This window comes from Nycticebus coucang, chromosome 5 (genome assembly GCF_027406575.1).
Source record: "Nycticebus coucang isolate mNycCou1 chromosome 5, mNycCou1.pri, whole genome shotgun sequence".
Classification (NCBI taxonomy): domain Eukaryota; kingdom Metazoa; phylum Chordata; class Mammalia; order Primates; family Lorisidae; genus Nycticebus; species Nycticebus coucang.
Window position 1 is genome coordinate 58606745 of NC_069784.1, and position 15535 is coordinate 58622279.

The window sequence follows — 15535 nt, forward strand, 5'->3', positions numbered from 1 at the left end:
GCCCTTTTAACAAGAAAAGAAAATAAAGGATTTCTTTGTTTCCGTCTTACAGTTCTCTCTTACCGGTTGGTAATTAATGGCAGGATTCATGTTGGGTGTCGTGGTGCGTACCAGGCCAGGCTTAGGTGGGCCCCGCTGACCCTGTAGCTGGGCTGGGTTTGGTGCAATAACACGTTGAGACATCAACATGTGTGGGAGGGTGGTATTGGTTGCTGAACGGATGACACTATGACCCTGAAGATGGAGAGGAAAAGAACTATTCACAGGTGGTATGATGCTCCACAAAGATGCAAAGGGGAAAATAAAATACTGCTATTAAAATAGCTGAGTTAGAGACACAGGAAGACATGGTATGATAATCTGTGGGATAAATCTACCATCACTATAAACCAGTGATTTTCAACTGGTGCCCTACAGCACACTGATGTGCTATAAGAGGATGTTAGGTGTGCCATGAAAATTTTTAAAGGTCATTAATTAAATTATTTTTGAAAGAAGCTCAAAGCATAGTAAATATATTATTATTTTTGAGACAGAGTCTCACTCAGTCACCTTAGGGTACAGTACTGTGCTGTCACAGTTCACAGCAACTTCAAACTCTTGAGCACAAGTGATTCTCTTGCCTCAGCCTCCCAAGTAGCTGGGACTACAACACCCAGCTATTTTTTAGAGACAAGGGTCTCACTCTTTTTCAGGTTGGTCTCAAGCTCCTGAGTGCAAGTGATCCAACCACCTCGGCCTTCCGGAGTGCTAGAATTACAGGCACGAGCCACCACACCTGGATATTTTCTTTAACACTTTTTTTGATTAACATAATTTAAGTGTGCCACAGAAGTTTAATTATCGGTTCAAGTGTGCTGTGAAATAAAAAAGGTTGAGGGTGGCGCCTGTGGCTCAAGGAGTAGGGCGCCGGTCCCATATGCTGGAGGTGGCAGGTTCAAACCTGTCCCCGGCCAAAAAAAAAAAAAGGTTGAAAAACACTCCTATAAACCCTGATTGTGGTTAAGAAGTCCCAGTTTTTTTGGTATAAGCTATGTAATCAAATATGGTTAGTTAAAAAATTACCTAATCCTTCTCTAGAGAAGCTGGATTCCTTCTCTAGAAAAGAAAAACTATAGTGGAAAGATGTAGGTCTACTGAAGGTCATATGATGCCACAGAACACCAATAAAATGATCTGTAGTAGTAACACCTCTATCAAATGGCCAAGGTCTTCTAGAATCTTCACAAATGTCCCAAAACAGAGACAGGATAGACAGGGCCATCACTAAGATGCCATTGTGGTTCACATACCTGTAATGTTCTCAGATTTTGAGGTTCAACCCCTTGGGCCCCAGGCCGGGAGGGAAGCTTGGCTAGGCCCTGTTGTCCCACATGGGCAGGAGATGGTTGAACAATAGATGCTGCATTCTGAACAACTGGAGTCTGGGAGAGGGAAAAGAAAATGAGACTGTGTCGGGCAGTGCCTGAGACTCAGTGAGTAGGGCGCTGGCCCATATATTAAGGGTGGCGGGTTCGAACCCACCCCTAGCCAAAATGCAACAAAAAATAGCCAAGCATTGTGGCAGGCACCTCTAGTCCCAGCTACTCAGGAGGCTGAGGCAAGAGAATTGCCTAAGCCCAAAAGCTGGAGGTTGCTATTAGCTGTGATGCCACGGCACTCTACCCAGAGCAACAAAGTAAGACTGTCTCTAAAAGAAAAAGAAAGAAAATGAGACTGTGGAAAAGGCTAATAATCAGATCAGAGGTGGAAATCTGGTGTAGTTCTAGACTTTCAAAATTCCTTGTCAGTGTTGACTAGGAGGACAAATGAGAAAAATGGAATCAAGGTTTTTTTTTCCTTGAGACAGAGTGTTACTATGTTGCCCTCGGCAGAGTGCTGCAGTGTCATAGCTCACAGCAACCTCAAACTCTTGGGCTTATGCAATTCTCTTGCTTCAGCCTCCCAAGTAGCTGGGACTACAGACACCCACAACGCCCAGCTATTTTTTGCTGTTGTCGTTGCAGTTGTCATTGTTGTTTAGCTGGCCCAGGCTGGGATCTAACCTGCAAGCCTGGGTGTACGTGCCTGGTGCCATAACCACTGTGCTATGGTACCGAGCTTTTTTTTTCTTTCTTTTTTTTTTTTTTAAGAGAGAGTCCCCCTGGGCTACAAGCGCTGAGCCTGGCTATTTTTTTTTGTTATTGTTGTCACTGTTGTTTTTTAGCAGGCCCTGGCCGAGTTCAAACCCACCAGCCCTGGTACATGTGGCTAGTGCCCTAACCACTAAGCTACCAGCGCCGAGCCAAGGCTTTCTTAATAAAGGCCTAAAATTAAAAAAATAAAAAATAAATCACTACTACATACCAAAAAACTGTGAAAACAGAAGAATAAGCCACCCAACTGAACCTACTTGGAGTAGCCCACTCTCAAACAAATTTTTCTTTCCTTCCCCCCAGTTCCTCATTTCTAGGGCGCTTTACCTTCTGGACCACATTCTCTTTCTGTAGCTGACTCTGTCTCAGTTTCTTTAACAGCACCAGTCGAGCTTCTTCCAATCGTAGCTCATCCCTCAGTTGCTTGATAAGCTGCTGCCGTTCCTCAATGCCTTTCCCCTGAGGAAACATGGAGATTGTCAGTTATGGCAGTAGGTACTTAGTCCCTTCCTGCAAGAGATGATCTTTACTTTTTAGGTCTGAAACCTTTATCTATCACAAGACACAGAAGTGGCAATGGAATTATCTCTGTATCTCAGGTCCAGGATAGTGCCTCAAAAAATGATTACAGAATTGAAGGACAGACTGCATATAAACACTAGTCAAGTAGATTTCTGAAAAAATAGAAGAATGACCAAAGAGAAACATTCCTTTCTTTTAAAATAACATTTCTAAAACTCTTAAAGCCACATTTCCTCTAGATACACGCAAAGGAGTCTCTACATTCTCTGAGACTTAGGATACAGTACAGAAGATATCCCTTCCGGCCAAGAGTTTATGTAAACTGAATTAAGTTTTGTTTTCATTTTCCAAAGGTAAATTATTTTTTATTTTTATTTATTTTTTTAGAGACAGAGTCTCACTTTCTTGCCCTCGGTAGAGTGCCATGGCATCACAGCTCACAGCAAACTCCAGCTCTTGGGCTTAGGTGATTCTCTTGCCTCAGCTTTCTGAGTAGCTGGGACTACAGGTACCCACCACAATGCCTGGCTATTTTTTTGGTTGTTGCAGTTTGGCCGAGGCCAGGTTTGAACCCGCCATCCTCAGTATATGGGGCTGGCGCCCTACTCACTGAGCCACAGGCACCGCCTGGTAAATTATTTTTAGTGTAACACATATATATGCTTTTTCAAAGTATCTTCCATGTTTGATTTGTTCCTTCTAAAAGGGCCTGCCCTTAAAGTTGAAAATCACTGCAAAGAGTTTTCTTTTTTTTTTGTAGAGACAGAGTCTCACTTTATCGTCCTTGGTAGAGTGCCGTGGCATCACACAGCTCACATAACCTCCAACTCCTGGGCTTAGGCGATTCTCTTGCCTCAGCCTCCCGAGTAGCTGGACTACAGGCGCCTGCCACAATGCCCAGCTATTTTTTTGTTGTAATTTGACTGGGGCCGGGTTTGAACCCACCACCCTCGGTATATGGGGACAGCGCCCTACCCACTGAGCCACAGGAACTGCCCTGCAAAGTGTTTTCATTAAGGTGTGATTATTCATTTTTTATTTATTTATTTTTTTTGAGACAGTCTCATTATGTCGTCCTCAGTAGAGTGCCATGGTGTCACAGCTTACAGCAACCTCAGACTCTTGGGCTTAAGCGATTCTCTTGCCTCAGCCTCCCAAGTAGCTGGGACTATAGGCACCTGCCACAATGCCTGGCTTTTTTTTTTTGGTTGCAGTTGTCGTTGTTTAGTAGGCCTAGGCTGGGTTCAAACCTGCCAGCCCCAGTGTTTGTGGCCAGCGCCCTAACCACTGAGCTATGCACGCCGAGCCAAGGAGTCGTTATTTAGAACAGAACTGAGACTCTTAGGGGTTTAGAGAAAATGGAAAGAACATGAAATGAAAAAGAAGATTTTTCTTTCTTTTTACCTTAAACATCTCTAGGTTGGCTGCTTTGAGTCTTTCTTCCATTCTGGAGCTGGAACGGGGACTGGAAGCCTCATTGTCAGATAAAACAATGATGTCCGGAGAGGGAGTTAGCCTTCCTCGGTCTAGCTCACTATACAAAAAAAAAAAAAAAAAAAAGAAAAAAAAAGAAAAAAAAACAAAAATCAAGGTATTTCCACAGTGAAGGTCTACAAATAAGTTTTAAAAACTTCTCTTCTACACTGAATAAAGAAATCTAAGGGTCGCCCAGGCAAGGTGGCTTACACTTGTAATCCTAGTACTCTGGGAGGCTGAGGCAGGTGGATCACCTGAGCTCACGCGTTTAAGACCAACCTGAGCAAAAGCGAGACCCTCGTCTCTAAAAACTAGCTGGGCATTGTGTCAGGTGCCTGTAGTCCCAGCTACTACTCAGGAGGCTGAGGCGAGAGAATCGCTTGTGCCCAAAAGTTTGAGGTTGCGTGAGCTAAGAGGCCACGGCACTCTACTAAGGGCGACAGTGAGACTCTGTCTCAAGAAAAAAAAAAAAAGAAGAAGAAAGAAAGAAATCCGAGGGTCTGTCGCAATTCACACAGGGGAAGACTGCCACTCAAATCCCAGGATAAAGATGACAAGCTGAGTGCTGTGGCTCACACCTGTATTCCAACACTTACGGAGGCTGAGGTGGGAGGATTGCTTGAGGCCAAGAGTTTGAGACCAGGCTGGGCAACATAGCCTATCTCTACAAAACATTAAAAAAAATTAGCCAGGCATGGCACTCAAGAGGCTGAGGTGGGAGGATCACCTGAACCCAGGAGTTGAAGGTTGCAATGAGCTATGATCATGCCACTAAACGCCAGCCTAAGTTCCTGTCTCTAATGAAAAATAAATATAAGTTAAAAAAAAAAAGTTTTCCCTATGTCTTACTTTACATTGGGCTGTTGTTAGTTACATGGAGACTAAACAAGGAAATGACTATTTCTACAGGGGAAGAAGGAGAAAGACAGTGAAGCCTACTCATCCACCCTGGGTACAGATGATACACTGGTGAGAAGCTCATTATAATACCAACATGGTTCTGGCTATCTGAAGAGTTAAAAGAAAGGGGCAGCGCCTGTGGCTCAAGGAGTAGGGCAGCCCCATATGCCAGAGGTGGCAGGTTCAAACCCCGCCTGGCCAAAAAGTGTTAAAAAAAAAAGTTAAAAGAAAGGAGGTTATGCAACAACTCCAGTGACAGCCTTTCCTGTCAATAACAGGTACTAAAGAATAAGCAAAAAAAGGTACCTACTGTCAGTGATTTGAGGAAAGAGATACCAGATACTGCCAAGTATAGTATCTATAGCCTTATGGAGAAGGATTAAACCTCCAGAATTATTAAAAATAAGGAACTTTTTTTTTTTTTTTTGTAGAGACAGAGTCTCACTCTGTTGCCCTTGGTAGAGTGCCATGGCATCACACAGCTCACAGCAACCTCCAACTCCTGGGCTTAGGCGATTCTCTTGCCTCAGCCTCCCAAGTAGCTGGGACTATAGGTGCCTGCCACAATGCCCAGCTAAAGGAACTTTTTTTTTTTTTTTTGGAGACAGAGTCTCACTTTGTCACCCGTCGTAGAGTGCCGTAGTGTCAGAGCTCACAGCAACCTTAGACTCTGGGGCTTAAGTGATTCTCTTGCCTCAGCCTTCCGAGTTGCTGGGACTATAGCCGCTTGCCACAATGCCTGCCTATATTTTTGTAGTAGTTGTCATTGTTGTTTGGCAAGCCTGGACCGGGTTCGAACCTGCCAGCCCGGGTGTATGTGACTGGTGCCCTAACCACTGAGCTAGGGCGCCAAGCCTAAACATAAGACTTGTATCAACTTGCCACAATTTTACCTACTACCTTCCCTCAGAAAAGAACTGTGTAGAAATTATTCTGAAATCTCCTACAATGGCTCCTCTTACTCCTAATCCTATTTATTACATAACTCTTATTTTGATCTTTCTGGAGCTAGCCTTAAAACCACGATGCTTGTTTCAGTAAGATGATGAAAAACAGCACACATTGCTTATGGCCTAGATAACACAAATCCTGGAAAGTCTAATTGACTTCAGCTTCCAAATCACTGACTGTATCTTCTAACTCTCATCTAATTTCAAAGATATTTTCCCAGATCCTACTTTCTTTGAGATTGTCTGACAGGTCCAGGGCAATGAGCTCTTTGGTCTTAAATGAAAAAGTAACTTAAAACAGTTAACATCCACAGATCTTTGTTTGTGAGAGCCTGTCTACCAATTCTCAGGCCTTTTCGACTTAGTTGATGCTGGGAAATGGTCCCTTTGGAACAAAGCACCCTGATGGCTGGGATAGGCATTCCATTTCTCAACAGGGTAAATGTGAGTTACCAAAACCAACCAAATTTATATGCGCAGATAGAACACAGAAACAGAATGATGAGAAAGACTATCTTGGGAACTATTAACATTGGTCTGAATCGCTGACATAGTAAACTGAGAATGTGGAGTTACAGAAAAAGAAGCCACTAGAGGGAGAAAAGAGCCTTTTATTCTCTAATCCCAAGGTCTTGGAGTAACAGGCCTAAATTAAGTGTTTCAGTTCATTTTTTTGATGCAATTTATTTATCATTCTGATATTTCTTTTAACCCCCCCCCCACACATCCTAAGGGTAATTTTGCAATCTACAAGATTTCTCATTCTCTACTTGAATACCCAATGTGTGCATCACTGATTAAAAACCTCTTTTTAAGGATGGGTGTGATCGCTCACACTTGTAATCCCAGCACTTTTGGGGAGACCAAGGTGGCAGGACTGTCTGAGGCCAGGAATTCGAGACCAGTCTGGGCAACACGGAAAGACAAAAAGGCTGGCTGGAGTGACTCACAGGAGTTCAAGATTACAGAGAGTGGTAATCATGCCACTGAATTCTAACCTGTGCTCCTTTCATTATGGTCCTGACTTAATACATATATCACAGGGGATTACTTCTTTTTTTGAGACAGAGTCTTAAACTGTTGCCCTGGGGGTAGAGTGCTATGGCGTCATAGCACACAGCAACCTCCAACTCAGGCTCAAGCGATTCTCTTGCCTCAGTTTTTCTATTTTTAGCAGAGATGGGGTCTCGCTTTTGCTCAGGCTGGTCTTAAACTTGTGAGCTCAAGCAATCCACCTGCCTAGGCCTCCCAGAGTACTAGGATTACAGACACGAGCCACCGCGCCTGGCCTCAGGGAATTATTTCAAAGGTAAGGAATCCTTCCTTGGTCAAATGAGTGTCATCTACTATTTAGGGAGTGCTCAGTACCAAGACAAGCAGAGATATCCCTGGATGAAGATTTGATAATTATGAAACATTTCTCAGGAAGTTATGTTATTCCCATATATAATCAGACCCACATTAGACAGACAGCACAGATAAGGTAAAGGCAAGTCTTATTCTTCAACTGTTTTTTTTTTTTTTTTTTTGAGACAAAGAATCTCACTATGGCACCCTCCGTAGAGTGCCATGGCGTCACAGCTCACAGCAACCTCAAACTCTTGGACTTAAGCGATTCTCTTGCCTCAGCCTCCCGAGTAGCTGGGACTACAGGTGCCTGCCACAACGCCCGGCTATTTTCTGTTGCAGTTTGGCCAGGGCTGAGTTCAAACCCGCCACCCTTGGTATATGGGGCCGGCGCCCTACCCACTGAGCCAAAGGCACTGCCCAACACCGGGCTTTTTTTTTTTCTTTTTCTTTAGAGATGGGGTTTTGCTCTTGCTCAGGCTGCTCTCAAACTCCTGAGTTCAGGCAATCCACCTGCCTCCCAAAATGCTGGGATTACAGGAGTGAGCCACTGCACCCAACCATGTTAGATATTATTAAAAGTCTGACTTGAAGATGGTATTACTTTTGACTGAGTCTGACATATTCCTAGAAGCTATACTGTTCCTAATCCTAGTAATAAAAATAACTAAACACAAGACAGGCATAATGGCTCACGCCTATAATCCTAGCACTCTGGAAGCCAAGGCAGGTGGATCGCATGAGCTCAAGAGTTTAAGACCAGCCTCAGCAAAGCAAGGCCCTGTCTCTACTAAAAAAAGAAACAAAACAAAACAAAACAAAAACCAGCCAGATATCATGGCAAGTGCCTGTAGTCCCAGCTACTCAGAAGGCTGAGGCAAGAGGATCATTTGAGCCTAAGAGTTTGAGATTGCTGTAAGCGACACCACAGCACTCAATCCCGAGTGACTGAGTAAGACTGTCTCAAAATGAAAACAAACAAAACAAAAAGTGCTGTGTCTCTCTAGCATTTGAAAATATTACTAGTATTAGTTTCACAGATATCACAACTTGCCCAGTTGATGGCAAAATAAGATATTTAGGCAAGTATGACATGGCTATCATGTTTAAGAACTCCTCCTTCCCTCTGCTTTTAAATTCTTTCCTCCTTTTATCCCTAACAAATCATAGTTATCCCTACTTGGTATCTATCAATTTTGCTCATTCTTATAGAACAGAGCTTGGGGCTAAAGTGAAAATAGCTATCAGTATATCTGGAGCCCCCAGCTTCCAGAGAATTATGTTTTAAAAGTTCATCACCCCATGTCACACATGATGGTGCATCTGTGGTTCCAGATACTTCGGAGGCTGAGGTGGGAGAATTGCTTGAGCCCAGGAGGTCAAGGTGATAGTGTGCTATAATCATGCCTGTGAATAGCCATTGCACTCCAGCCTGGGGAACACAGCAAGACCCCAGCTCTTAAAAACAAAGTTACCACCCCCAAAATAAAAATTTTAAATAATGGTTGGGTTTTCAAGGCTGTCAGAATTTTTAATACATAATGTATCTGTAATACAGTACAATTCTAATAGCACGAATGAGAGCTTACCAAAATGTATAACAATGTTTCTATGAAAAATGCACTCAAGAGTTCCAATTTGGGATATGAGAAATCTATCTACATTTCTTCTCTACTTCCTCCTCCAGGAAGTAGAATCAGTTACTTATTCCAGAAGGATAAGGGTGATTAAGGGCAAGTGGTGCACGATTTTATTCATCTACTTTCTTTTCTTTCAAAGGATCTAAGAATTAATCTACTGGCAAAATAGTCTGCTGATACTACTTATAACATCCAAGAATTTTTCTCCTTTTCCAGAACTGGTAGGGAATTTATCTGAAGTTTCCTAACGGCTTTTAATGATCTTACTAAGAATAATGGTCCCTCACAGAATATGGTTTAAAAAATAATCCTGGGACAAAACTAAGTATAGAAAGAAACACATGTAAGTTTATAACCATTCCTTCATTCTATTTTGCTCTCCATCAGTTCTTTTTTTTTTTTGCAGTTTTTGGCCAGGGCTGGGTTTGAACCCACCAGCTCCAGCATATGGGGCCAGCGCCCTACTCCTTTGAGCCACAGGCGCCCCCATCATCTTTTTTTTTTTTTAAATTTGAGACAGAGCCTCAAGCTGTCGCCCTGGGTAGAGTGCCGTGGCGCCACAGCTCACAGCAACCTCAAACTCTTTGGACTCAAGTAATCCTCTTGCCTCAGCCTTCCAGGTAGCTAGGACTACAGGCCTCCCCCCACCACACACACACAACACCTGACTATTTTTAGAGATAGTCTTGCTTTTGCTCACGCTGCTCTCAACTCCTGAGCTCAAGCAATCCACCCACCTCAGCCTCCCAGAGTGCTGGGATTACAGGCGTGAGCCACCGCGCCCGGCCCATCTGTTCAGCTTCTTAAAGATCCTGTTTTGGATCAGTCCTAGGACAAAGGTAGCAAGGTCATTTGGAGGGCAACTGAACACTGAAGAGTAATTCTCATGTCTATCAACTGTTGTTTCTGAACTATTAATAAGCAGAAAGTTCTTAAAACTAGAGTTATCTATACTATGGCTCACTACACAGGTAGATTCAAACTTTCTGTCAATTCTCTATCTTCTTAATGTGTACTCCATAGTTTCAAGTATTCAACCTTAAAAGACACCAGAAAAAAAGGCCTCTGAAAATGTGTTTGGGCACCATATGTGAGAGAGAGAAAATAAACACGTGTGCAAATGAATGTATATGCCCTATGTGGGAGTTGGGGTGGTGGTGGTATGGTATAACAAGAATGTAGAGACTTACCACATAAAGACACAAGAAAGCCAGGCCCATACTTTTTGATATAATAAAAGCTGGGACTCCCCAATAAATCCTAAAACTCCTGGAAATATCTAAAGAAAAGATTGTTTTTAATAAAAGCTGGGACTCTACAATAAATAGATTCTAAAACTCCTAGAAATAACTGAAGAAAAGATTGTTTTTCCCTTCCTAAAATGGCCGTAAGATTAGAGTGAAGGTATATATGAATTCACTTCTAATTCAGTTCTCTAGAACCCCCTTTATCCAGAAATGACTATTTTATCTGAAAAGTAAGAACTATGTTTCTCTGTATGCTAAGTAATTTTTGAGGCACTTTCATTTGGAAATAAGAGGAATTTATCATCAAAGCCAGATGACATATATATCTTCTTTCAAGAGGCTGTGGATGAAAAACACTCTCCTCTCATTAGAATTCATTCCAAAAAATAAAGAAATAAAAAATAAAAACAGAATTCATCCCATTTTTACCAGTTTAGTTTATGAGAAGACCCTACCCCTAGAGGCAGATGAATTGAGCCATACCTCCGGCGAGCACTCATATCCACAGGCTCATCGATGATGTTTTCTTTGCCTGGCCTTCCAGCAGTCCTATTGTCTCCATGAGGCCTGAGATTCCCATTGAGTTTTTCTTCATAGCCCTTGATACCACTGCCATCCTGTTTGGTGGGTAACTCATGTGGCACCTCAAGATTTGCCAAATCCTTTCTCTTGAGCAGTGCCAACATTTTCAGACGTTCCATGGCTTCATGCCCCTCCATTTTGAGTCGCTTTGCTAGGACATCATCTCGCTCATCTGCTGGGTCCAAACTCCTCTTTAGCAAATTCAGGCGAAGAGCATCTTCTGTCATTCTATCCATCCTAGGGAAAGAAAACCACAAGTAAGATCAGAATAAAGTCCTTTCAATAATCCATTAGAAGGGCAGCACCTGTGGCTCAAAGGAGTAGGGAGCCCCATATGCCGGAGGTGGTGGGTTCAAACCCGGCCCCAGCCAAAAACTGCAAAAAAAAAAAAAAAATCTGTAAGGTGGGATGGTAAAGTTATTAAGAAGACTCATATATATACAAACACACAGAAGTTCAAAGGTAACTAAGGTAACCTTCTATATTGTCCTACAACATACATATTTAAAATTTTCTCCACACCCATGACTGCATTGATGTATGCAGCTATGATTTAATAAAAAAAAAAAAATCTCCACTCAGGGTTGGCGCCTGTGGCTCAGTGGGTAGGGGGCTGGCCTCATATACCAAGAGTGGTGGGTTCGAACCCAGCCCCAGTCAGACTGCAATGAAAAATGGCCAGGTGTTGTGGCGGGCACCTGTAATGCAACTACTCGGGAGGCTAAGGCAAGAGAATCGCCTAGGTCCAGGAGTTGGAGGTTGCTGTGAGCTGTGATGCCACAGTCGACAAGATTCTGTCTCCCCTCACCCCAAAAAATTTCTCCTCAGCAATTTAAGCAAACTTAAATTTGCTTAAGCGAGCTCTGTTGTTATCTTTCCTCAATTCGATAAGACATATAGATTCAAAATCTTGAAGATGCCTGGTTTTTTTAAAGGAAGAACTACAGTGGTTTAATTTGATAATAAGCAATATTTTATCTATTCATGCAGCAAAATTATTAAAGGCAAGCTAATCATCATCTCTCTTTCTCACTTTGATTTTTTTTTTTTTGCAGTTTTTGGCCAGGGCCGGGTTTGAACCCGCCACCTCTGGTATAGATGGGGCCGGTGCCCTACTCCTTTGAGCCACAGGCATCGCCCCTCACTTTGATTTTTTATACTAACAAAATCTAAATGCAGATTTAGATTTTCTCCAATACTCTCAAATCCAAAGTTGCTGTCCTAGTAGTAAATATCAATGATTAGTCTTAGGAACATAAGTTAAAACTGCTATTTACTTTTACCAGGTCTAATATTTAATAAGTTAGCAAAAAGCAACAAGCAGGTTTTTTAAAAAAAGGAAAAATGAAAAAAGTAATTAACAAATGAAAAAAATATTTAATAAGTTACTTTATCTCCTCAAGTTTCAATTTCATCTATAAGAAGGGGGTACTTGGAAGTATAAAAAACTTTATTTCTATACCCTTCTATACCCTAAGCCTATGCCTATTGAGTTCTGTTTAAGGTATGAGATCTGGTCCAATAATAGAATCAAGTAATTAGACAGAAAGGAGTACCAATGTTAATTGATGCCCTTGCAAAGAAAACTGTATGTGCTTGAGGTATCTTTCTTTTTGCAGTACCGAGTAAAATAAGGGCTACATGATTCTTCCGCAGTCATAATGAAGAAAAAAAGTGAAAGAATTTCAAACAAAAAGAAACATTTTCTAGAGACCAGAGAAAAAACTAAGAACCTATATGTCTAAATTTGGGGGCAATGTTTCTTAATTCTCTTTCATTTTTTCTATTTTCTTGTACTTGTTTTTTTTTTGGGGGGGGGGGGAGGGGGAAGACAGTCTCACTTTTTGTTGCCCTTGGTAGGGTGCCCTGGCATCACAGCTCACAGCAACCTCAAACTCCTGGGTTCAAGGAATCCTCTTGCCTCAAGTTCCCAAGTAGTTGGGAGTACAGGCTCTCTCCACGCCAGCTTAGGCTAGTTTTTTTCTATTTTTAGAAGATAAGGGGCCTTGATTTTGCTCAGGCTGGTCTTGAAGTCCTGAGCTCAAGCAATCCACCCACTTCAGCCTCCTAGAGTGCTGGGATTATAGGTGTGAGCCACCGCACCCAGCCTACTTCATTTGTTTTAACTGCTGTGTAGAACTCCTTAACAGGTATATACAACTAGTTATTCACTCTCTAGTTTAACAGTGAGGCATAAGTTTATTAATTTCAAAACCAATGGTGGCATTTCCACTTCCAATCAAGATGATTTAACAGGGAACGGATTTATTCTCCCACTTGAAACAACAGAAAACCAGACAAAACACATGATGAAAACAATGATATTCAAGACAATGTACATCAGGCAACAAAGGACATCAACCAAAATGGTGAGCTCTACAACTGTGTTTGCTTATCGCTTTAGGAGAGCTTCCAGAACATACTGTAGGGAAGGGAAACAAAGTCAGAGATTGGCAGACTCCTGAGCTGGAAGAAATGAAGCTGAGACTATTGTGAGATAATAGCAACTAGGATATTTCAAAGGGCAGAATATCATAGAAGATAGAGCTGTAGAAAAAGAGAGACGCCCGAAGATCTGTAAAATGATGCTTCAAATATTGAGAGGATTAAGAGTACTGACCAATACATGCATATAAGGAAAACTATCCAAGACTGGGAGAAAAACCATCTGAAAGGAAAAGAACACTCAGATGGAGGCAGGAATAATGCCTGTTCTCAATAACCAGACTAGAAAAACTCTTAATTCATACAGTACTGGATAGAGTATTCAGGAAGGTCTTATCTTAGTAGTTGGGAAATTTTGGCTCTTAAGACTAAGCACTGTTGGCTGGCTGTAGCCATCAGCTGAATTAGTCCTCCGGATGCCATCCTATTCTCTCAGCTCCTTTCTTTGTCTGTCTTTGTCTTTCTTGGCTTTATTTCATTAAAAAAAAAAAAGACTAAGCATTGTTTCAAACTGGTCTAGCAAATCATAAAAGTGAAATCCCCAAAGGCCAGACTGTTGACAAGTACAAGAAAGTAAATTGCAAAACAACCCCCAAGAAGATTTACACAAATAAATATAAAATTAACACCCCAAGATGTAAAATCAATGTGTGGAATATAATCAAAATTACCAGGCATTCTAAGAGGCAGGAAACCGTGACCCATAATGAGGAGAAAAAAAGTCAATTAATAGAAATCTACTAGCCCAGAACTAATTCTATTAGAATTAGAACTTTAAAACAGATACTATTCTGTATGTTCAGAAAATTAAGTGGAGAGAGGGTGGTGCCCATAGCTCAGTGGGTAGGGCGCTGGCCACATACACCAAGGGTAGCGGGTTCAAGCCCAACGTGGGCTTGCTAAACAACAATGACAACTGCAACAAAAAAATAACCGGGCATTGTGGCAGGTGCCTGTAGTCCCAGCTACTTGGGAGACTGAGGCAAGAGAATCACTTAAACCCAAGAGTTGGAGGTTACCCTGAGTTGTGATGCTACAGCACTCTACCCAGGGTGACATAGTGAGACTCTGTCTCAAAAAAAAAAAAAGAAAGAAAGAAAAGAAAAAGAAAATTAAGTGGAAAGGCTTGGCGCTTGTGGCACAGCGGTTACGGCACCGGTCACATACACCGAGGCTGGCGGGTTTCAAACCCAGCCAGGGCCAGCTAAACAATGACAACTACAACAAAAAAATAGCTGGATGTTCGGGCGGGCACCTGTAGTCCCAGCTACTTGGGAGGCTGAGGCAAGAGAATCTCTTAAGCCCAAGAGCCTGAGGTTGCTGTGAGCTGTGACGCCACGGCCCTCTACCCAGGGGGACATTGTGAGACTCTGTCTCAAAAAAAGAAACCAACAAACAAAAAAAAGTATGCCATGGAATACTATTCAGCCATTAAAAAAGATGGAGACTTGGGGCAGCGCCTGTGGCTCAGTCGGTAGGGCGCCAGCCCCATATATCGAGGGTGACGGGTTCAAACCCGGCCCTGGCCCTGGCCAAACTGCAACCAAAATATAGCCGGGTGTTGTGGCGGGCGCCTGTGGTCCCAGCTACTTGGGAGGCTGAGGCAAGAGAATCGCTTAAGCCCAGGAGTTGGAGGTTGCTGTGAGCTGTGTGAGGCCACGGCACTCTACTAAGGGCCATAAAGTGAGACTCTTGTCTCTACAAAAAAAAAAAAAAAAAAAGATGAAGACTTTACATCTTTTGTATTAACCTGGGTGGAGGTGGAACACATTCTTCTGAGTAAAGTATCACAAGAACAGAGAAGAATCAATCCAATATACTCAATTCTAATATGAAGCCAGTAGACAATCTAATACACGCCCACATAAGAGAAAAACTCAAATCAATTCAAGGTGGAAAACAGAGGAACAAGGGAGTAAGGAGAGGGGAGGGGGGAGGGGGATGAGGTTTTGGTGTATGACACACCTCTTACAGGGATGGGACACAATTTTAAGAGGGCCTTTACCTAACAAATGGAAACAGTGTAACCTAATTTGTACCCTCAATAAACTTGAAACAATAAAAAAAGAAAAAGAAAAAAAAAAACAGTCTTTTCAACAAACGTTCTGAGACAACTGGATATTCACACTGGAGAATGAAGATAAACCCTTGCTTCACACCTGTATAAAAATTAAATAAAAATGAAGGAAAGACCTAAATGGGGCCGCACACAGTAGCTCACACCTGTAATTCTAGCACTCTGGGAGGCTGAGGTGAGTGGATTGCTTGAGTTCATGGGTTTGAGACCACCC

At 42.3% G+C, this 15535-nt stretch overlaps 1 protein-coding gene across 6 annotated transcripts in view; it reads right to left on the reverse strand.

Annotated features, from left to right (window-relative positions):
- GATAD2B (GATA zinc finger domain containing 2B) overlaps positions 1 to 15535 on the reverse strand; it is a 117362-nt gene that overhangs the window by 12715 nt on the left and 89112 nt on the right. For 5 of the 6 annotated variants that reach the window (XM_053592480.1, XM_053592477.1, XM_053592476.1 and 2 more), the window contains 5 exons: positions 10701 to 11036; positions 4062 to 4191; positions 2463 to 2594; positions 1293 to 1424; positions 64 to 234 (listed from right to left, as the gene is read on the reverse strand). In XM_053592480.1, the coding sequence (XP_053448455.1) occupies positions 64 to 234; positions 1293 to 1424; positions 2463 to 2594; positions 4062 to 4191; positions 10701 to 11035 (900 nt within the window). In that variant the 5' untranslated portion in view covers position 11036. Of the gene's footprint in view, positions 1 to 63; positions 235 to 1292; positions 1425 to 2462; positions 2595 to 4061; positions 4192 to 10700; positions 11037 to 12640; positions 12647 to 15535 lie in introns of those variants that run through there. The other variant, XM_053592478.1, reaches the window with a different exon arrangement.